Genomic DNA, 23,333 nt, shown 5'->3' with positions numbered 1-23,333 from the left:
AGCAGAAAAGTAAATAAAATAAAAACAGTATGGGGATGAGGTAGATAGATTGGGTGGGCAGTTTACAGATGGACTATGTACAGCTGCAGCGATCGGTTAGCAGCTCAGGTAGCTGATGTTTAAAGTTGGTGAGGGAAATAAGTCTCCAACTTCAGCGATTTTTGCAATTCGTTCCAGTCACTGGCAGCAGAGAACTGGAAGGAAAGGCGGCCAAATGAGGTGTTGGCTTTGGGGATGATCAGTGAGATATACCTGATGGAACATGTGCTACGGGTGGGTGTTGTTATCGTGACCAGTGAACTGAGATGTCATTCATTCATAACTAGAGGTCTTGCTCTCTATTTCTTTCTCTCTCGCTCTCTTTCTTTCTCTCCCTCCCATACTCCCTATCTCTCCATCAGAGGCTAAGGAAAAATCCCATGATGAGTCCAGATGAATAATGAATACTATACATTATTCATAAGTAAGTCCTAGAATAGTACATTTTTCCATCCTTAGTTACCTATATATTTCATGAAACAACTATGTTTATTTATTGACTGTTGTTGACTGATGTGATAAGGTTCAAGGTAATCAAAGTAAACACAGATTGCTGTACATTTTTGGACATGACAACAGGTGTGTGCCATCCTTAGTTAGTTAGGCAGGGGTTGTTACAGTTGAAGTCGGAAGTTTACATACACCATAGGCAAATACATTTAAACTCAGTTTTTCACAATTCCTGACATTTAATCCTATTAAAAAATCCCTGTCTTAGGTCAGTTAGAATCACCACTTCATTTTAAGAATGTGAAATGTCCGAATAATAGTAGAGAGAATTATTTATTTCAGCTTTTATTTATTTTATCACATTCCCAGTGTGTCAGAAGTTTACATACACTCAATTAGTATTTGTTAGCATTGCCTTTAAATTGTTTAACTTGGGTCAAACGTTTCAGGTAGCCTTCCACAAGCTTCCCACAATAAGTTGGTTGAATTTTGGCCCATTTGTCCTGACAGAGCTGGTGTAACTGAGTCAGGTTTGTAGGCCTCCTTGCTCGCACACGCGTTTTCAGTTCTGCCCACAACTTTTCTATAGTATTGAGGTCAGTGCTTTGTGATGGCCACTCCAATACCTTGACTTTGCTGTCCTTAAGCCATTTTGCCACTACTTTGGAAGACCCATTTGCAATCAAGCTTTAACTTCCTGACTTATGTAATGAGATGTTGCTTCAATATATCCACATAATTTTCCTCCTTCATGATGCCATCTATTTTGTGAAGTGCACCAGACCCTCCGGCAGCAAAGCACCCCCACAACATGATGCTGCCACCCCCGTGCTTCACGGTTGGGATGGTGTTCTTCGGCTTGCAAGCGTCCCCCTTTTCCTCCAAACATAACGATGGTCATTATGGTCAAACAGTTCTAATTTTGTTTCATCAGATCAGAGGACATTTCTCCAAAAAGTACAATCTTTGTCCCCATGTGCAGTTGCAAATCGTAGTCTGGCTTTTTTATGGCGGTTTTGGAGCAGCGGCTTCTTCCTTGCTGAGCGGCCTTTCAGGTTATGTCGATATAGGACTCGTTTTACTGTGGATATAGATACATTTGTACCTGTTTCCTCCAGCCTCTTCACAAGGTTCTTTGCTGTTGTTCTGGGATTGATTTGCACTTTTCGCACCAAATTACATTCATCTCTAGGAGACAAAACGCGTCTCCTTCCTGAGCTGTATGACGGCTGCATGGTCCCATGGTGTTTATACTTGCGGCCTATTGTCTGTACAGATGAACGTGGTACCTTCAGGCGTTTGGAAATTGCTCCCAAGGATGAACCAGACTTGTGGAGGTCTACAATTTTCTTTCTGAGGAATTGGCTGATTTCTTTTGATTTTCACATGATGTCAAGCAAAGAGGCACTGAATTTGAATGTAGGCTTTGAAATACATCCACAGGAACACCTCCAATTGACTCAAATGATGTCAATTAACCTATCAGACGCTTCTAAAGCCATGACATAATTTTCTGGAATTTTCCAAGCTGTTTAAAGGCACAGTCAACTTAGTGTATGTAAACTTCTGACTGGAATTGTGATACAGTGAATTATAAGTGAAATAATCTGTTTGTAAACAATTGTTGGAAAAATTACTTGTGTCATGCATAAAGTAGATGTCCTAACCGACTTGCCAAAACTATAGTTTGTTAACAAGACATTTGTGGAGTGGTTGAAAAAGGAGTTTTAATGACTCCAACCTAATTGTATGTAAACTTCCGACTTAAACTGTATGTATGCAGAACACACTTTGATCCAGGGACATAAGTTGCAGGTGGTTTGCAGACTGGAAATCTATTTCACGTCTGCCTGGGTAGAAGAATGCCATAGTTATTTCTCACAGTTAATGCAATTATTTCAAGGAGAGGTGCTTGTGGGGAGGCGTTAAAAGCATTCCAAATAATAATTATAATTAACCGATGAATTTTTCGACAAAAGTAATCACATTCTTCTCCAATGCAAGGCCAAAATTCCAAGCCAGTGTTTTCAGACATCAGACAACTAAGTAGAGTGAACAAAAAACAGTCTGCAAGTTAACCTCCTTGTCTAGCTGATGTAGAGCTGCAATATCATATCACACTACAGCGAGTGTACAATAAGGTCAATATTTGCATATACTGTATGTGACAGGAGTGCTCCCACGTTTAGCAGCAGTGATAATAAATACTCAAAATATCACCTATTCCCATGTGTTCACTCTGTAGATAAGAACAAAGGCTGTTTATGTGGCTCTAATGGAGCTCTATCAGCAGCTGCTCTCATGGCTTCACAGCAGCTAAGGATTGTAATCACCTGGTTGGCACCATACATATCCATAAACTACACTGTGACTTGGTGGAAAATCAAATGGTGCAGTGACACTTCCGCTGTGCACTTTGTTAACGGTTGTTGTTATTCATAAGAGTGCTCTGTGCTTTCTCCAGATTTAAAGTCAAAGTACTTTCCAGTTATGCCCTGAATTAGAGAAGTGTTTGATTGTAGGTTTCATTAATGTGTAGGAACGCGCTGCGACCACCTGCATTGTGTTGCTAGTCCTCCCTCTGTGTGCCCTTTTCAAATGCCTTGACAGTTGCCTTGTGCATTTATCGACCAGAAGCCTAAAAACCACAACATGCCACTAATATGGACTCACCTCTGGCTTTTTCATAGACATTTTCTTTCAGACACTTGACCGTTTTTTCTACCTTGTCAATATGTTTCTGGAATCTTTTGTTTGACTGCGAGATCTTCTTGTTATACCCCAACAAAAAGAGGACCAGACTAAAACAATGTGCATTGTGCAGTCTTGGATGGAGGGAGTTGACACCTGATTTAGAAATAGGCAGCCCTGGAGCATGTGCCTGGTGACATCTCCCCCAGGTTAGCCGTCAGTACGGAATGGGTCATGCAATGTTTTTTCAATCAGATGTTAACTTCCTCCATCAGGGACACACTGCTGTGCAAATCAAACATACTTGGAAAGGCGCATAGGGGAAACTGATTCCCGTTTTAGTTTAGGTAATTACAAGGATTTGAACAGTGAGGGGAATAAGATGAGATATACAGGATGTTTTACTGTTGTTGATGATATATGAATTTACATAATGTACCAAGATATATACAGTACATAAAGGGAGGCAGCCAGTATAGACCTTATACATAGAGAGAGGGAGGATGTCAAGATGAAAGGATCAGGTTACAGCTGCTTTTCTCTCTGGCTTCTGTTCCATTAACTAATGGGCCTGGATGGGTGAGAGAGATTCAGACACTTTAGGATGACAGTGGAAGATGTATAGAACTTGCTTCTTCATTATTGAAAACCGCATGTGTTGGCAATACAGCCTTTTTTCTGATATACTGTACTTCCAATACGCATCACTCATGACTTTACATCACTGCAGTCCATTTGAACTTTTTAAGAAAGCATACAGGTAGTTATAATTTACCAACTAACACACTTGCTGTCAAGCTACTGCGCTGTACCGTAGCTCACAATGTGCCACCTTTCTCCACACGCTCTGAACGCCTGCTCTGATTGCTAGCACATTGTGCAAATGCCCCCCCCCGGCTCTGTTCTTTGCAGCACAATTAAAGTCTGTCAGCACTACCAGACTAATACAGCTCTGGTGGACTGAGCCTCCATCACTGCAGCCCACTAAATTCAGCCCTCCTCCCACCATTTCCATTCAAGGTCTAAGAATTATTAACGAGTTATTAATAAAGAGTAAGACAGCAGTAAGAGGTTTGTGAGGCTAAGAAAAATGGATGGGTGGATGGTGGATACATGGACGGACAGAGGGATTGTTAAAGGACCCTGGGACGAAACAGCTCCCTCTGCAACTGGATCCTAGAGTTCCTGACGGGCCGCCCCCAGGTGGTAAGGGTAGGTAACAACACATCCGCCATGCTGATCTTCGACACGGGGGCCCCTCAGGGATGCGTGCTCAGTCCCCTCCTGTACTCCCTGTTCACTCATGACTGCATGGCCAGGCACTCCAACACCATCATTAAGTTTGCTGATGACACAACAGTGGTAGGCCTGATCACTGACAACGATGAGACAGCCTATAGGGAGGAGGTCAGAAACCTGAACATGTGGTGCAAGGACAACAACCTCTCCCTCAACATGATCAAGACAAAGGCTTCTAAACAGCTTTTACCCCTAAGCCATAAGACTCCTGAACAGCTAATCAAATGGCTACCCAGACTTTTTGCATAGCCACTTTAACAACCCTACCTGCATGTACATAATTATCTCAATTACCTCGACACCAGTGCCCCCGCACATTGACTCTGTACCGGTACCCCCTGTATATAGCCCCGCTATTGTTATTCACTGCTGCTCTTTAATTATTTGTTTTTCTTATCTTTTTTTTGTTAATTTTTATTTTTTAAGTATTTTCTTAAAACTGCATCGTTGGATAAGGGCTTGTAAGTAAGCATTTCACTGTAAGAGCTACACCTGTTGTATTCGGCCCATGTGACAAATACAATTTGATTTGATTTAAAGGCTACATTTTTGACTGTAAATGTGTCTCCATTATTTTATATACTTCCCATACCTAGTTTTCTTAACACAGACAGACCAGCCAGGGACCATCCCCCAAAGAAGTGCTACTCCCAATTCCTGGAAGTCGTGATGACATCACCCACATGACTCATTGGTCAATGTTAAGTGTATAATGTTCTATTAAATAGGTACTAAATCATCCCCTTACTTCCACACCTTACCCTTTGACAACCAAACACCATGCAGCCCCCCATGCAGACGCTGGCCAAATGTCATTTTCCCAGACCAACCACAAGGTTAATCATTCTCTAAACACTGCCCGCCTGTGTGTGTGTGAGTAGGGCAATAGCGTCTGTGGGAAAGTGTGTGTTCTTGAGTATGTGCGTTTGTGCACACGTGCATGCTCCCCTATCTTCTGCATGTCCCTCTAGCCGATAATCCGTCCCATATCATAGCACATCTCTCAGGCCCTCTCTCCTCTGATTAGAGGGATGACGCCTGTATATTTCTTTATTACTAGGATAACCCCATTTGGATTGGACATTTCCATGCCGGTAATGGCATCGTCTGTCATGTAATTTCTCCCTATAGACACCTCTTTCCATTCACACTCAATATGGAATGGCTCTCAGGCTATTATCTGCACCTCCAAACCAACCCTGGGCTGTTGTCTTAGCCGGAAATGAAAGTAATGTTATACAAGATGGCCATCTACTAGATTTATTAGCAAGATAGCCCAGCTATAATACTGTGATTATGGATGAATACTTTTGGGTGGACCTAGGGTGTACCAACTTATACTGTTTGTGTTTGCATCTGTGTATCTCCAACACCATCATTTGAAGTGAAATTGTTGTCATGATCAATGTTTGTTTTGATAGTTATGGCTGTTTATTTTTTACATTTGAGATGTTGTTATGGGTGTTCTAACTTGCACAATGGTTGAGATCTTTTTACGGTGTCAGCTAATAGGGACAACCTCAAATGTAAATCTGCTCTCGTTTCGTAACGACAGTAATAATTTGTAGTAATAACTGTTACCTGCTGAGTGCTTTGATGATTATTTTCATCCCTGAACTGGATATTAGTGTAAGATAACATTAATTTAGTCCCTTTAAATATTGTCTGACTCCTCTACCTCCCTTTGGCTCCTCTCTCCTTCTGGTCCTCTCAACAGGTGTAACAGGCCTGGTGCAGATAGATGAGAATGGGGACAGAGAGACAGACTTTGCTCTCTGGGACATGACTGACACCAACACCAGTGTTTTCCAGGTACTGAACACACACACACATCTCTCTCTCTCTCTCTCTCTCTCTCTCTCTCTCTCTCTCTCTCTCTCTCTCTCTCTCTCTCTCTCTCTCTCTCACACACTAAGGCTCCTCATCTCTCGTGCACTAAGGTTCCTCATCTCTTTCATTCTGCCAGTGCTCATGAAGCTGCCTGCCTGTGTACACAGTCTCTGTGTGTTTTGAAGATGGGACAGTAAACTAGATGTACTCCAGAGGCATTAACATCTGGAAGAAAAGAGCTCAACAGTTCATAGAAAGACCTCCATGTCTCCATTACCACTACAAAATACCATCTGCTCAGGTCTCTACAGTTCGTAGAAAGACCTCCATGTCTCCATTACCACTACAATATACCATTGCATACAGTATTAACAAACCCTATTTCAGTTTACATATGATCATTTAATATGTAATTTCATCCACCCAGTGCCAATGTGTTTGTCTTATGTAATGACAGAATGATAAATATTAATTGGTGGCAAGCCACTGAGGTTAATGACCAACTGATCCAGCGAGATCTAGAGTATGTACATGTACAGTTGAAGTTGGAAGTTTACATACACTTAGGTTGGTGTCATTAAAACTAGTTTTTCAACCACTCCACAAATTTCTTGTTAACAAACTAGTTTTGGCATGTCGGTTAGGACATCTACTTTGTGCATGACACAAGTAATTTTTCCAACAATTGTTTACAGACAGATTATTTCACTTATAATTCACTGTATCACAATTCCAGTGGATCAGAAGTTTACATGCACTAAGTTGACTGTGGATTTGGATAAAAAACACTCTGAAGTTTCTAAAACTGTTTGAATGATGTCTATGAGTATAACAGAACTCATATGGCAGGCAAAAACCTGAGAAAAAATCCAACCAGGAAGTGGGAAATCTGAGGTTTGTAGTTTTTCAAGTGATTGCCTATCCAATATACAGTGTCTGTGGGGACAGATTGCACTTCCTAAGGCTTCCACTAGATGTCAACAGTCTTTAGAATGTTGTTTCATGTTTCTACTGTGAAGGGGGAGAGAATAAGAGCTGTTTGAATAAGGGGTCTGGCAGAATGCCATGAGCTAAATCATGCGCACGGCCCTGAGCGTGGGCTGCGTTCCCTTTCATTTCTAAAGACAAAGGAATTGTCCGGTTGGAATATTGTTGAAGATTTATGATAAAAACATCCTAAAGATTGATTCTATACATAGTTTGACATGTTTCTACAAACTGTAATGGAACTTTTTTGGCTTTTCGTCTGGACTTAGTGTCTGCGCCTTGCGCATTTGGAATAGTGAACTGAACGCGCGAACAAAAAGGAGGTATTTGGACATAAAGATGAACTTTATCGAACAAAACAAACATTTATTGTGGAACTGGGATTCCTGGGAGTGCATTCCGATGAAGATCATCAAAGGTAAGTGAATATTTATAACACTATTTCTGACTTTTGTTGACTCCACAACATGGCGGGTATCTGTATGGCTTGTTTTGGTGGCTGAGCGCTGTACTCAGATTATCGCAAGGTGTGCTTTCGCCGTGAAGCTTTTTTGAAATCTGACACAGCGGTTGCATTAAGGAGACATTTATCTATAATCCTATGCATAACACTTGTATCTTTCATCAAAGTTTATGATGAGTATTTCTGTAAATTGATGTGGCTCTCTGCAAAATCACCGGTTGTTTTGTAAGCAAAACATTACTGAACATAACGCGCCAATGTAAACTGAGATTTTTGGATATAAATATGAACTTTATCAAACAAAACATAGATGTATTGTGTAATATGAAGTCCTATGAGTGCCACCTCAAAGGTTAGTGATTAATTTTATCTCTATTTCTGCTTTTTGTGACTCCTCTCTTTGGCTGGAAAATGGCTGTATGTTTTTTTGTGACTAGGCGCTGACCTAACATAATCGTGTGGTGTACTTTCACCATAAAGCCTTTTTGAAATCAGACACTGTGGCTGGATTAACAAGAAGTGTATCTTTAAAACGGTGTATAATACTTGTATGTTTGAGGAATTTGAATTATTCGATTTCTGTTATTTTGAATTTGGCGCCCTGCAATTTCACTGGATGTTGTCGAGGTGGGACGCTAGCGCTAGTGTCCCACATATCCCAGAGAGGTTAAACAGCTTGGAAAATTCCAGAAAATTATGTCATGGCTTTAGAAGCTTCTGATAGTCAATTGGAGGTGTACCTGTGGATGTATTTCAAGGCCTACCTTCAAACTCAGTGCCTCTTTGCTTGATATCATGGGAAAATCAAGAGAAATCAACCAAGACCTCAGAAAAAGAATTGTAGACCTCCACAAGTCTGGTTCATCCTTGGGAGCAATTTCCAAATGCCTGAAGGTACCACGTTCATCTGTACAAACAATATTACGCAAGTATAAACACCATGGGACCATGCAGCAGTCATACAGCTCAAGAAGGAGACGCGTTCTGTCTCCTAGAGATGAACGTACTTTGGTGCGAAAAGTGCAAATCAATCCCAGAACAACAGCAAAGGACCTTGTGGAGATGCTGGAGGAAACAGGTACAAATGTATCTATATCCACAGTAAAACGAGTCCTATATCAACATAACCTGAAAGGCCACTCAGCAAGGAAGAAGCCACTGTATGTTTTTTTGTGACTAGGCGCTGACCTAACATAATCGTGTGGTGTGCTTTCACCGTAAAGCCTTTTTGAAATCAGACACTGTGGCTGGATTAACAAGAAGTGTATCTTTAAAACGGTGTATAATACTTGTATGTTTGAGGAATTTGAATTATTCGATTTCTGTTATTTTGAATTTGGCGCCCTGTAATTTCACTGGATGTTGTCGAGGTGGGACGCTAGCGCTAGTGTCCCACATATCCCAGAGAGGTTAAACAGCTTGGAAAATTCCAGAAAATTATGTCATGGCTTTAGAAGCTTCTGATAGTCAATTGGAGGTGTACCTGTGGATGTATTTCAAGGCCTACCTTCAAACTCAGTGCCTCTTTGCTTGACATCATGGGAAAATCAAGAGAAATCAACCAAGACCTCAGAAAAAGAATTGTAGACCTCCACAAGTCTGGTTCATCCTTGGGAGCAATTTCCAAATGCCTGAAGGTACCACGTTCATCTGTACAAACAATAGTACGCAAGTATAAACACCATGGGACCATGCAGCAGTCATACCGCTCAAGAAGGAGACGCGTTCTGTCTCCTAGAGATGAACGTACTTTGGTGCGAAAAGTGCAAATCAATCCCAGAACAACAGCAAAGGACCTTGTGGAGATGCTGGAGGAAACAGGTAGAAATGTATCTATATCCACAGTAAAACGAGTCCTATATCAACATAACCTGAAAGGCCACTCAGCAAGGAAGAAGCCACTGCTCCAAAACTGCCATAAAAAAGCCAGACTACGATTTGCAACTGCACATGGGGACAAAGATTGTACTTTTAGGAGAAATGTCCTCTGGTCTGATGAAATAAAATTAGAACTGTTTGACCATAATGACCATCGTTATGTTTGGAGGAAAAGGGGGGAGGCTTGCAAGCCGAAGAACACCATCCCAACCGTGAAGCACGGGGGTGGCAGCATCATGTTGTGGGGGTGCTTTGCTGCAGGAGGGTCTGGTGCACTTCACAAAATAGATGGCATCATGAGGCAGGAAAATGATGTGGATATATTGAAGCAACATCTCATTACATAAGTCAGGAAGTTAAAGCTTGGTCGCAAATGGGTCTTCCAAATGGACAATGACCCCAAGCATACTTCCAAAGTAGTGGCAAAATGGCTAAAGGACAACAAAGTCAAGGTATTGGGGTGGCCATCACAAAGCACTGACCTCAGTCCCATAGAAAATGTGTGGGTAGAACTGAAAAAGTGTGTGCGAGCTAGGAGGCCTACAAACCTGACTCAGTTGCACCAGCTCTGTCATGACGAATGGGCCAAAATTCACCCAACTTATTGTGGGAAGCTTGTGGAAGGCTACCTGAAATGTTTGACCCAAGTTAAACAATTTAAAGGCAATGCTATCAAATACTAATTGAGTGTATGTAAACCTCTTGTAAGGGGTGCGTAACTGGTGGCATGGAAGTCAAATGCAGGAGAGCAGAACTTGGTAAATAGCCGGAGCCGTTTAATGTACATAACTACCGGCATACAAAAATAACAAATCACATGGGCAACAAAACCTGTATCGCACCAGTCACATAAAGCACACGTACTTACAATAAACAATTCCCGACAAGGACATGGGGGAAACAGAGGGAACATATACAACATGTAATTAGGGAAATGAAACCAGGGGAGTGTGACAACCAGACAAAACAAATGGAACATGAAAAATGGATCGGCGATGGCTAGAAGACCGGTGACTTCGACCGCCGAACACCGCCCGAACAAGGAGAGGAACCGACTTTGGCAGAAGTCGTGACAGTACCCCCTCCTTGACTCGCGGCTCCTGCAGCGCGCCGACAACGGCCTCGAGGACGACCCGGAGGACGAGGCGCAGGGCGATCTGGACGGAGACGGTGGAAATCCAGCAGCATAGCATAGAAGGGTCCAACACGTCCTCCTCCGGAATCCAGCATCTCTCCTCCGGACCGTACCCCTCCCAGTCCACGAGGTATTGAAGGCCCCTCGCCCGACGTCGCGAATCCAGGATGGATCGAACGGAGTACGCCGAGGCCCCCTCGATGTCCAGAGGGGGCGGAGGAACCTCCCGCACCTCAGCTTCCTGGAGCGGACCAGCCACCATCGGTCTGAGGAGAGACACATGGAACGAGGGGTTAATGCGGTAATCAGGAGGAAGCTGTAATCTATAACATACCTCGTTCACTCTCCTCAGGACTTTAAATGGCCCCACAAACTGCGGACCCAGCTTCCGACAGGGCAGGCGGAGGGGCAGGTTCTGGGTCGAGAGCCAGACTCGGTCCCCCGGTGCGAACACCAGGGCCTCACTGCGGTGACGGTCTGCGCCCACTTTCTGGCGCAGCACGACGCGCTGAAGATGAACATGGGCGGTGTCCCATGTCTCCTCCGGGCGCCGGAACCAGTCATCCACCGCAGGAGCTTCGGTCTGACTCTGATGCCAAGGAGCCAGAACCGGCTGATACCCCTAACACACACTGAAAGGGAGAGAGGTTAGTGGAGGAGTGGCGGAGCGGGTTCTGGGCCATCTCTGCCCAAGGCACGAACGCTGCCCACTCCCCCGGCTGGCCCTGGCAATAAGACCTCGGGGTGAAAACCTGAGGTAAGGCTGACCGAGACCCCCCAGACGTTCCATGAACGCCCTCCAGACCCTCGAAGTGAACTGGGGACCCCGATCAGACACTATATCCTCAGGCACCCCATAGAGCCGGAAGACATGAGTAAACAGGGCCTCCGCAGTCTGTAGGGCCGTAGGGAGACCGGGTAAAGGGAGGAGACGACAGGACTTAGAAAAACGATCCACAACGACCAGGATCGTGGTGTTTCCCTGTGAAGGTGGAAGATCGGTTATGAAATCCACCGACAGGTGCGACCACGGCCGTTGTGGAACGGGTAAGGGTTGAAACTTACCTCTGGGCAGGTGCCTAGGAGCCTTACACTGGGTGCACACCGAACAGGAGGAAACCTAAACCCTCACATCCTTAGCCAAGGTGGGCCACCAGTACTTCCCACTAAGACAGAGCACCGTCCCACCAATCCCAGGATCACCAGAGGAGGGTGACGTGTGGGCCCAATAGATCAATCGGTCGCAGACAGCAGACGGAACGTACAGACGCTCAGCTGGACACTGAGGGGGAGTGGGCTCTGCACGTAACGCCCGCTCAATGTCCGCGTCCAGCTCCCACACTACCGGCACCACCAAACAAGAGGCGGGGAGTATGGGAGTGGGATCCATGGACCGCTCCTCTGTGTCATACTGCGGGACAGTGCGTCTGCCTTAACGTTCTGGGAACCTGGTCTGTACAAAAGGGTGAAAACAAAACGGGTGAAAAACATTGCCCACCTTGCCTGGCGAGGGTTTAGTCTCCTCGCTGACCGGATGTACTCAGATTACGGTGGTCAGTCCAGATGAGAAAAGGGTGTTTAGCCCCCCTCAAGCCAATGTCTCCATGCCTTCAAGGCCTTGACGACAGCCAACAGCTCCCGGTCCCCCACGTCATAGTTTTGCTCCGCCAGGCTGAGCTTCTTTGAGAAGAAGGCACAGGGGCGGAGCTTCGGTGGCGTACCCGAGCGCTGAGAGAGCACAGCTCCTATCCCAGCCTCGGACGCGTCCACCTCCACTATGAACGTCAAAGAGGGATCCGGATGGGCCAGCACGGGCGCCGAGGTAAACAGAGCCCTTAGATGCCCAAAAGCCCTGTCCGCCTCAACTGACCACTGCAGATGTACAAGACCCCCCTTCAGCAGTGAGGTAATGGGAGCAGCCACCTGACCAAAACCCCGGATAAATCTCCGGTAGTAATTGGCAAACCCTAAAAATCGCTGCACCTCCTTTACCGTGGTGGGAGTCGGCCAATTACGCATGGCTGAAATGCGGTCACTCTCCATGTCCACCCCTGACGTGGAAATGCGATACCCTAGGAAGGAGGCGGCTTGCTGAAAGAACAGGCATTTCTCAGCCTTGACGTACAGGTCATGCTCCAACAGTCGTCCAAGTACCTTGCGCACCAAAGACACATGCTCGGCGCATGTAGCGGAGTATACCAGAATGCCATCGATATACACCACTACACCCTGCCCATGCAAGGTCTCTGAAAATCTCGTCGACAAAGGATTGGAAGACTGATGGAGCATTCATCAACCCGTACGGCAGAAGGAGGTACTCATAATGCCCTGAGGGGGTACTAAACGCCGTCTTCCACTCGTCTCCCTCCTGGATACGCACCACGTGGTATGCGCTCATGAGATCCAGTTTTGTGAAGAAGTGCGCCCGTGCATTGACTCAATCACCGTGGCGATAAGAGGTAGCGGGTAACTGTACCTCACTGTGATTTGATTGAGACCTCGATAATCAATGCACGGCGCAAACCTCCATCCTTCTTCTTCACAAAAAAGAAACACGAGGAGACGGGTGATGTGGATGACCAAATGTAACCCTGACGCAGGGATTCGGAGACATATGTCTCCATAGCCACCGTCTCCGCTTGCGACAGGGGATACACGTGACTCCTGGGAAGTGCAGCGTCTACCAGGAGATTTATCGGACAATCCCCCTGTCGATGGGGTGGTAATTGAGTCGCCTTCTTCTTACAGAAGGCGAGAGCCAAATCGGCATATTCTGGAGGGTTGCGCACGGTGGAGTCCTGGTCTGGACTTTCCACCGTGGTAGCACCAACGGAAACCCCTACACACCTCCCCGAGCACTCTCGCGACTACCCCGTGAGAGCCCCCTGTTGCCATGAAATAGAGGGGTTATGATGAGCCAACCAGGGAAGGCCCAGTACCACAGGAAACGCAGGAGAGTCAATGAGAAAGAGACTGATTCTCTCATTGTGACTCCCCTGCGTCACCATGGCCAGGGAGATAGTGGCTTCCCTGATTAGCCCGGACCCCAATGGTCGACTATCCAGAGCGTGAACTGGGAAAGGTCTAGCCACGGGGATAATGGGGATCATAAGACTACGAGCGAGCGCTCTGTCAATAAAATTCCCAGCTGCGCCTGAATCGACTAGCGCCTTATGCTGGGAATGCAGGGAAAAATCAGGAAAACAAACAGGTGCAAACAGTTGGACTCTGGATGAGAGTGGTGCAGACTCACCTGGGGTGACGCCAGATTGCCCTGCCTGCTGACTCGACTCCCAGAGGGACCAACCCGCCACCGACCAGCAGTGTGTCCTCTGCGGCCACAGATGGTGCACGAACTGGAACCCCCTCCGATCTTCCTACGCACCGCCCCTCCCAGCTCCATAGGTTCAGGAGAGGGGGTGCGAGGGGATGGAACCACCAGACCCCGATCTGAACGTCCGCGGGTAGCCAGCAGGTTGTCCAGCCGGATGGACAGGTCCACCAGCTGATCTAACGTGAGGGTGGTGTCTCTGCAGGCCAACTCCCGACGGACGTCCTCGCGCAGACTGCAACGGTAGTGGTCAATCAGGGCCCTGTCGTTCCATCCCGCGCCGGCAGCCAGGGTCCTAAACTCTAGGGCAAACTCCTGGGCGCTCCTCGTCTCCTGCCTCAGCTGGAGGAGGCGCTCACCCGCCGCTCTACCCTTGGGCGGAAACGGCGGGTGAACTCGGTGAAGTCCTCCAACGCCGCTTCTCCTTCCCCCATACGGCGTTGGCCCACTCCAGAGCTCTCCCTGTGAAGCACAAGATGAGGGCGGACAACCTCTCCCTTCCCGAGGGAGCTGGGTAAACGGTGCCTAGGTATAGGTCCAGCTGTAACAGGAAACCCTGGCACTGTGCCGAAGTTCCATCATACTCCCCGGGAAGGGGCGAGACGCATCCCACTTGGACCAGTTGCAGAAGGAGTGAGTAGTGGAGGTTCGGGTTGCGTTGTTGAACGCGCTGGTGGACCTCCCTGTCTCTCCCAACGGTCCAGGGTCTGGAAAACTTGATCCATGATGGCGCCGAGCTGGTAGATTATGTTCGCTTGCTCCTGGATGCGCTCCTCGACCCCTATACCAGGGGCACCTGCTTCTGCTGACCCCATAGTCAGGTCAGAAATTATGTAAGGGGTGCGTAACTGGTGGCATGGAAGTCAAATGCAGGAGAGCAGAACTTGGTAAATAGCCGGAGCCGTTTAATGTACATAACTACCGGCATACAAAAATAACAAATCACATGGGCAACAAAACCTGTATCGCACCAGTCACATAAAGCACACGTACTTACAATAAACAATTCCCGACAAGGACATGGGGGAAACAGAGGGAACATATACAACATGTAATTAGGGAAATGAAACCAGGTGAGTGTGACAACCAGACAAAACAAATGGAACATGAAAAATGGATCGGCGATGGCTAGAAGACCGGTGACTTCGACCGCCGAACACCGCCCGAACAAGGAGAGGAACCGACTTTGGCAGAAGTCGTGACAGTACCCCCTCCTTGACTCGCGGCTCCTGCAGCGCGCCGACAACGGCCTCGAGGACGACCCGGAGGATGAGGCGCAGGGCGATCTGGACGGAGACGGTGGAAATCCAGCAGCATAGCATAGAAGGGTCCAACACGTCCTCCTCCGGAATCCAGCATCTCTCCTCCGGACCGTACCCCTCCCAGTCCACGAGGTATTGAAGGCCCCTCGCCCGACGTCGCGAATCCAGGATGGATCGAACGGAGTACGCCGAGGCCCCCTCGATGTCCAGAGGGGGCGGAGGAACCTCCCGCACCTCAGCTTCCTGGAGCGGACCAGCCACCATCGGTCTGAGGAGAGACACATGGAACGAGGGGTTAATGCGGTAATCAGGAGGAAGCTGTAATCTATAACATACCTCGTTCACTCTCCTCAGGACTTTAAATGGCCCCACAAACTGCGGACCCAGCTTCCGACAGGGCAGGCGGAGGGGCAGGTTCTGGGTCGAGAGCCAGACTCGGTCCCCCGGTGCGAACACCAGGGCCTCACTGCGGTGACGGTCTGCGCCCACTTTCTGGCGCAGCACGACGCGCTGAAGATGAACATGGGCGGTGTCCCATGTCTCCTCCGGGCGCCGGAACCAGTCATCCACCGCAGGAGCTTCGGTCTGACTCTGATGCCAAGGAGCCAGAACCGGCTGATACCCCTAACACACACTGAAAGGGAGAGAGGTTAGTGGAGGAGTGGCGGAGCGGGTTCTGGGCCATCTCTGCCCAAGGCACGAACGCTGCCCACTCCCCCGGCTGGCCCTGGCAATAAGACCTCGGGGTGAAAACCTGAGGTAAGGCTGACCGAGACCCCCAGACGTTCCATGAACGCCCTCCAGACCCTCGAAGTGAACTGGGGACCCCGATCAGACACTATATCCTCAGGCACCCCATAGAGCCGGAAGACATGAGTAAACAGGGCCTCCGCAGTCTGTAGGGCCGTAGGGAGACCGGGTAAAGGGAGGAGACGACAGGACTTAGAAAAACGATCCACAACGACCAGGATCGTGGTGTTTCCCTGTGAAGGTGGAAGATCGGTTATGAAATCCACCGACAGGTGCGACCACGGCCGTTGTGGAACGGGTAAGGGTTGAAACTTACCTCTGGGCAGGTGCCTAGGAGCCTTACACTGGGTGCACACCGAACAGGAGGAAACCTAAACCCTCACATCCTTAGCCAAGGTGGGCCACCAGTACTTCCCACTAAGACAGAGCACCGTCCCACCAATCCCAGGATCACCAGAGGAGGGTGACGTGTGGGCCCAATAGATCAATCGGTCGCAGACAGCAGACGGAACGTACAGACGCTCAGCTGGACACTGAGGGGGAGTGGGCTCTGCACGTAACGCCCGCTCAATGTCCGCGTCCAGCTCCCACACTACCGGCACCACCAAACAAGAGGCGGGGAGTATGGGAGTGGGATCCATGGACCGCTCCTCTGTGTCATACTGCCGGGACAGTGCGTCTGCCTTAACGTTCTGGGAACCTGGTCTGTACAAAAGGGTGAAAACAAAACGGGTGAAAAACATTGCCCACCTTGCCTGGCGAGGGTTTAGTCTCCTCGCTGACCGGATGTACTCCAGATTACGGTGGTCAGTCCAGATGAGAAAAGGGTGTTTAGCCCCCTCAAGCCAATGTCTCCATGCCTTCAAGGCCTTGACGACAGCCAACAGCTCCCGGTCCCCCACGTCATAGTTTTGCTCCGCCAGGCTGAGCTTCTTTGAGAAGAAGGCACAGGGGCGGAGCTTCGGTGGCGTACCCGAGCGCTGAGAGAGCACAGCTCCTATCCCAGCCTCGGACGCGTCCACCTCCACTATGAACGTCAAAGAGGGATCCGGATGGGCCAGCACGGGCGCCGAGGTAAACAGAGCCCTTAGATGCCCAAAAGCCCTGTCCGCCTCAACTGACCACTGCAGATGTACAAGACCCCCCTTCAGCAGTGAGGTAATGGGAGCAGCCACCTGACCAAAACCCCGGATAAATCTCCGGTAGTAATTGGCAAACCCTAAAAATTGCTGCACCTCCTTTACCGTGGTGGGAGTCGGCCAATTACGCATGGCTGAAATGCGGTCACTCTCCATGTCCACCCCTGACGTGGAAATGCGATACCCTAGGAAGGAGACGGCTTGCTGGAAGAACAGGCATTTCTCAGCCTTGACGTACAGGTCATGCTCCAACAGTCGTCCAAGTACCTTGCGCACCAAAGACACATGCTCGGCGCGTGTAGCGGAGTATACCAGAATGCCATCGATATACACCACTACACCCTGCCCATGCAAGGTCTCTGAAAATCTCGTCGACAAAGGATTGGAAGACTGATGGAGCATTCATCAACCCGTACGGCAGAAGGAGGTACTCATAATGCCCTGAGGGGGTACTAAACGCCGTCTTCCACTCGTCTCCCTCCTGGATACGCACCACGTGGTATGCGCTCATGAGATCCAGTTTTGTGAAGAAGTGCGCCCCGTGCATTGACTCAATCACCGTGGCGATAAGAGGTAGCGGGTAACTGTACCTCACTGTGATTTGATTGAGACCTCGATAATCAATGCACGGCGCAAACCTCCATCCTTCTTCTTCACAAAAAAGAAACACGAGGAGACGGGTGATGTGGATGACCAAATGTAACCCTGACGCAGGGATTCGGAGACATATGTCTCCATAGCCACCGTCTCCGCTTGCGACAGGGGATACACGTGACTCCTGGGAAGTGCAGCGTCTACCAGGAGATTTATCGGACAATCCCCCTGTCGATGGGGTGGTAATTGAGTCGCCTTCTTCTTACAGAAGGCGAGAGCCAAATCGGCATATTCTGGAGGGTTGCGCACGGTGGAGTCCTGGTCTGGACTTTCCACCGTGGTAGCACCAACGGAAACCCCTACACACCTCCCCGAGCACTCTCGCGACTACCCCGTGAGAGCCCCCTGTTGCCATGAAATAGAGGGGTTATGATGAGCCAACCAGGGAAGGCCCAGTACCACAGGAAACGCAGGAGAGTCAATGAGAAAGAAACTGATTCTGTCATTGTGACTCCCCCTGCGTCACCATGGCCAGGGAGATAGTGGCTTCCCTGATTAGCCCGGACCCCAATGGTCGACTATCCAGAGCGTGAACTGGGAAAGGTCTAGCCACGGGGATAATGGGGATCATAAGACTACGAGCGAGCGCTCTGTCAATAAAATTCCCAGCTGCGCCTGAATCGACTAGCGCCTTATGCTGGGAATGCAGGGAAAAAATCAGGAAAACAAACAGGTGCAAACAGTTGGACTCTGGATGAGAGTGGTGCAGACTCACCTGGGGTGACGCCAGATTGCCCTGCCTGCTGACTCGACTCCCAGAGGGACCAACCCGCCACCGACCAGCAGTGTGTCCTCTGCGGCCACAGATGGTGCACGAACTGGAACCCCCTCCGATCTTCCTACGCACCGCCCCTCCCAGCTCCATAGGTTCAGGAGAGGGGGTGCGAGGGGATGGAACCACCAGACCCCGATCTGAACGTCCGCGGGTAGCCAGCAGGTTGTCCAGCCGGATGGACAGGTCCACCAGCTGATCTAACGTGAGGGTGGTGTCTCTGCAGGCCAACTCCCGACGGACGTCCTCGCGCAGACTGCAACGGTAGTGGTCAATCAGGGCCCTGTCGTTCCATCCCGCGCCGGCAGCCAGGGTCCTAAACTCTAGGGCAAACTCCTGGGCGCTCCTCGTCTCCTGCCTCAGCTGGAGGAGGCGCTCACCCGCCGCTCTACCCTTGGGCGGAAACGGGCGGGTGAACTCGGTGAAGTCCTCCAACGCCGCTTCTCCTTCCCCCATACGGCGTTGGCCCACTCCAGAGCTCTCCCTGTGAAGCACAAGATGAGGGCGGACAACCTCTCCCTTCCCGAGGGAGCTGGGTAAACGGTGCCTAGGTATAGGTCCAGCTGTAACAGGAAACCCTGGCACTGTGCCGAAGTTCCATCATACTCCCCGGGAAGGGCGAGACGCATCCCACTTGGACCAGTTGCAGAAGGAGTGAGTAGTGGAGGTTCGGGTTGCGTTGTTGAACGCGCTGGTGGACCTCCCTGTCTCTCCCAACGGTCCAGGGTCTGGAAAACTTGATCCATGATGGCGCCGAGCTGGTAGATTATGTTCGCTTGCTCCTGGATGCGCTCCTCGACCCCTATACCAGGGGCACCTGCTTCTGCTGACCCCATAGTCAGGTCAGAAATTATGTCAGGGGTGCGTAGCTGGTGGCATGGAAGTCAAACGCAGGAGAGAAGAACTTGGTAAATAGCCGGAGCCGTTTAATGTACATAACTACCGGCATACAAAAATAACAAAACACATAGGCAACAAAACGCGTATCGCACCAGTCACATAAAACACACTTACTTACATGGGGAACAGCCTACTGCTTTAAATGATCTAATACATTCAATCAATCAATGTGTGGTATGTTATTTGTCTATAACATTAGACATGCCCATTTTATGTTTAGGTTTTCAATATATCACAAACTGTTTCTGCATTTTACAGTAAGTTATACTGTGTTCCTTGCCAGATTGTGTCGGTGTACAACGGCTCTCAGAAAAAGCTGAGGGCCTTGCCTGGGATGGACATCCAGTGGCCAGGGGGCGCTGCTCCTTTAGATGTGCCCGTCTGTGGCTTCAAGAACGACAACCCAGCCTGCCTCGCACGTCAGTGGACTCCGTCTCTCTCACTCACTTTTGTATACACTGCCCCCCATAAAATGTCTTAGTTTGCATGACGTAGCAGAAGTTATAGTAGTCATAACCAGTCAAAACAGCTTACGATGACTGACTTTACACTGTCATGCAGTGGCTGTATTGAAGGAAACCAGGGAACCATAAAACATTTTTCCCTGTCTCTTTTTCCAGGAACCATCACAATCCACCAGATGGTAACAATTGTGGTGTTCTTCATCATTATCATCATCCTCACCATTACTGTCTTCATATACAGGTGAGTGTAGACAGGCCAGTTCACGCTCAATCAGCAAGTATGCACAGGGCCTAGAATCTACGGGAAGAGTTTTATGTTATTACATTTATAGCATTGTTCACATATCTAAAAGAGCAATCTATCATCTCTCTCTCTCTCTCTCTCTTTTGCACACACAGGAAGCTGAAGCTTGAAAATGAGCTGGTGGCTCAGCTGTGGAGGGTCTCCTGGGAGGATATTCAGATGAGCAACATGGAGAAAGTGCTGCGAAGCGCAGGCAGCAAGCTCACTCTGTCCCTGGTGAGTCCACACTCACATGCACGCTTGCAACAACACACACATTTCACAATACACACAGTCTTGCACAAAACTGATCCCATCCCACCTTTCACTTTATTTACAGAGGGGCTCCAACTACGGCTCCCTATTAACAGGAGATGGAAACTTTCAGGTGTTTGCCAAGACAGGCTACTACAAGGTAAGTAGGGTGTGTGTGTGTGTATGAGTGTGTGTGTGTGTGTGTGTGTGTGTGTGTGTGTGTGTGTGCGTGCGTGCGTGCGTGCATGAAAGAAAGTAACCTTTTAATGTCAACTGGATTGAATGCATAATGTTTTCTCTGTCTTTCAGGCGAATATTGTGGCCATCAAATACATCAACAGAAAACGCATTGAGCTCACCAGAAACGTGCTGTTTGAACTGAAACATGTGAGTCCTCATGAGGTTGTAGTGTGACGTGTGTATACTCCAGAATGCATATGTGCATCAGAGAATAGCGCTGTCCCTAAATGTGTAAGTTACATGGTGTCCTCCTTTCCTTCCCTCTCCAGATGCGTGATATTCAGAATGAGCACCTGACCCGCTTCATTGGAGCTTGCATCGACCCCCCCAACATCTGCATCATCACAGAGTACTGTCCTCGGGGTAGCCTACAGGTAGCCACCCCTCACCACTTCTCCACTATAAGATGGTCCACTGACCCATTACAAGTCTTTAGGAAACATTTTCCTTGTCTAAATGGTGTGTGTGTGTGTGTGTGTGTGTGTGTGTGTGTGTGTGTGTGTGTGTGTGTGTGTGTGTGTGCGTGCGTGCGTGCGTGCGTGCGTGCGTGCGTGCGTGCGTGCGTGCTTCATCCTTCAGGACATCATGGAAAACGAGAGCATCACACTGGATTGGATGTTCAGATACTCTTTAATCAATGACATTGTCAAGGTAACCACTGCTCTACACACTCTCCAGCTTATCTTTCCATATGTCAACTTCAATTGACTTCAGAAAAGACATTTGCATCATTCAACAAGTGAACGTCCATATGCTTTGCCAAACATTTTTAGACTAAAGCTGAATATAAATAACTAATTTATATATAATCTCTCCTTTTGACTACCCCTCTCTTCTCTTTCTACATTTTACCCTCTATCCCTACCTCCCTCCCCTTCTCCTTACCAGGGCATGGCTTTCCTCCACAACAGTGTCATCGTCTCCCACGGCAACCTGAAGTCGTCCAACTGCGTGGTGGATAACCGCTTTGTGCTGAAGATCACTGACTACGGCCTGTCCAGCTTCCGCACCGAGAGCAACACAGACGACGCCCATGCTTACTATGCCCGTTAGTCACCTGGCTCTGCAGGAAATTGCCCTTTAGACACAGATCTAGGATCAGCTTAACCTGATCAAATCCTTAAGAGAGTGAAATACAAAACTGACCTTAGAACAGTGTCTGTAGGCAAATTGATTATGCGTTTAGTCAATTGATCCATCTATGTGTGTAGGGAAGCTGTGGATGGCCCCAGAGCTGCTGAGGTTGGAGAGTCCCCCTCCATGTGGCACACAGAAGGGAGACGTCTACAGCTTTGGCATCATTCTCCAAGAGGTGGCACTACGCCACGGAGCCTTCTATCTGGAGGGAGAGCCGCTCAGCCCCAAAGGTAACACACACATACACACACACGCACTCTCTCTTTCTACATGACAGACATTTGGGACCAATTTGATCCTATGTAGCAAAATTTGAAAGTGTGTTTTTTACATTGGATAAAAGTAGAGATTCAGAGCGCGAAAGTTGTAGATAATACACTACAGTTGAGGAACAATGGGAAAGTAATTCTGCTTTGAAAGTTGATAAACTTGTAACCCCACTTTTGAGAAAATGGCTCTTGAATATTTTGGTACACCTACTTGAGAGCTCTTCTTTGTCTAAACCCATTCAGGATCGTTCACAACCTCTTAAGCCTTAGCCCCACCCATCTCTTTAAGGATTCACATGTGAGTCCATGTGCTAAACAGAGTGAGTAAGTTCCCAGACAACTGAGAACTTGGAAAAATACGAGGTGAAATCATGACGTCAGTCATCTTCAGGTCGAAAAGTCAGGGCTCTAGAAAGAGGCCCGAGTTCCTGAGTTTGAATTCTGAGTTGGATGACAGTTCAAAACGATTTTTCCTAGTCGGAGCTTGTTTTTTTTTCGAGTCCCAGGGTTGTCTTGAACAGACTGAAGTTGGAAGTCTGAGATTTCCGAGTCCCCAGTTTTTGAACGCAGCAATAATCCCAACCCATACTACTAGCAATACAAACTGATTGTCATAGCTAGCCACCATGCATGAGCTAACCAACTAGGTTCAATGTTAGCTAGCTAGCTAACATTAGGTTATAACTAGCAATGCAAATAGATTTCGGAGATACAAATAATATTATGACACAGATCATACACGTAACGTTAGCTAGTGAGCCAGCCAGCTAACGTTAGCTAGCTAGCTAACACTACGCTTTAACTTAAAATGAAAATGACATTCTGACTAAATTTGAAATGTATAATATCTGAAAATGTATCTAGCTAGTGTAACGAGGGTTGTATGAAGGGGACCAAGGCGCAGCGTGTAGAGTGCTCATAATTACTTTAATGATGACACTTAAACAGAAAACAACAAAACGACAGCCAACAGTTCCGTCAGGTACTACTTACAAAATGGAAAACAACTACCCACACCAACACAAGAAAAACAGGCTGCCTAAGTATGGCTTCCAATCAGAGACAACGATAGAGAGCTGCCTCTGATTGGAAACCATACCTGGCC

The 23,333-nt window shown here is 48.0% G+C and overlaps 1 protein-coding gene across 1 annotated transcript in view; it reads left to right on the top strand.

The window, feature by feature from the left end:
- LOC106605459 (atrial natriuretic peptide receptor 1) overlaps window positions 1-23,333 on the top strand; it is a 74,342-nt gene that overhangs the window by 36,878 nt on the left and 14,131 nt on the right. Inside the window, exons 6-15 of the mRNA XM_014201144.2 lie at window positions 6,197-6,291; window positions 19,864-19,999; window positions 20,201-20,285; window positions 20,444-20,564; window positions 20,668-20,742; window positions 20,892-20,969; window positions 21,092-21,196; window positions 21,402-21,473; window positions 21,711-21,870; window positions 22,034-22,189. Of these exons, the coding sequence (XP_014056619.1) occupies window positions 6,197-6,291; window positions 19,864-19,999; window positions 20,201-20,285; window positions 20,444-20,564; window positions 20,668-20,742; window positions 20,892-20,969; window positions 21,092-21,196; window positions 21,402-21,473; window positions 21,711-21,870; window positions 22,034-22,189 (1,083 nt within the window). The remainder of the gene's footprint in view (window positions 1-6,196; window positions 6,292-19,863; window positions 20,000-20,200; window positions 20,286-20,443; window positions 20,565-20,667; window positions 20,743-20,891; window positions 20,970-21,091; window positions 21,197-21,401; window positions 21,474-21,710; window positions 21,871-22,033; window positions 22,190-23,333) is intronic.

Source organism: Salmo salar, chromosome ssa05 (assembly GCF_905237065.1).
Source record: "Salmo salar chromosome ssa05, Ssal_v3.1, whole genome shotgun sequence".
Taxonomy (NCBI): domain Eukaryota; kingdom Metazoa; phylum Chordata; class Actinopteri; order Salmoniformes; family Salmonidae; genus Salmo; species Salmo salar.
Note: the sequence above shows the minus strand (reverse complement) of the source record. Positions and strands in the feature narration are given on the sequence as shown.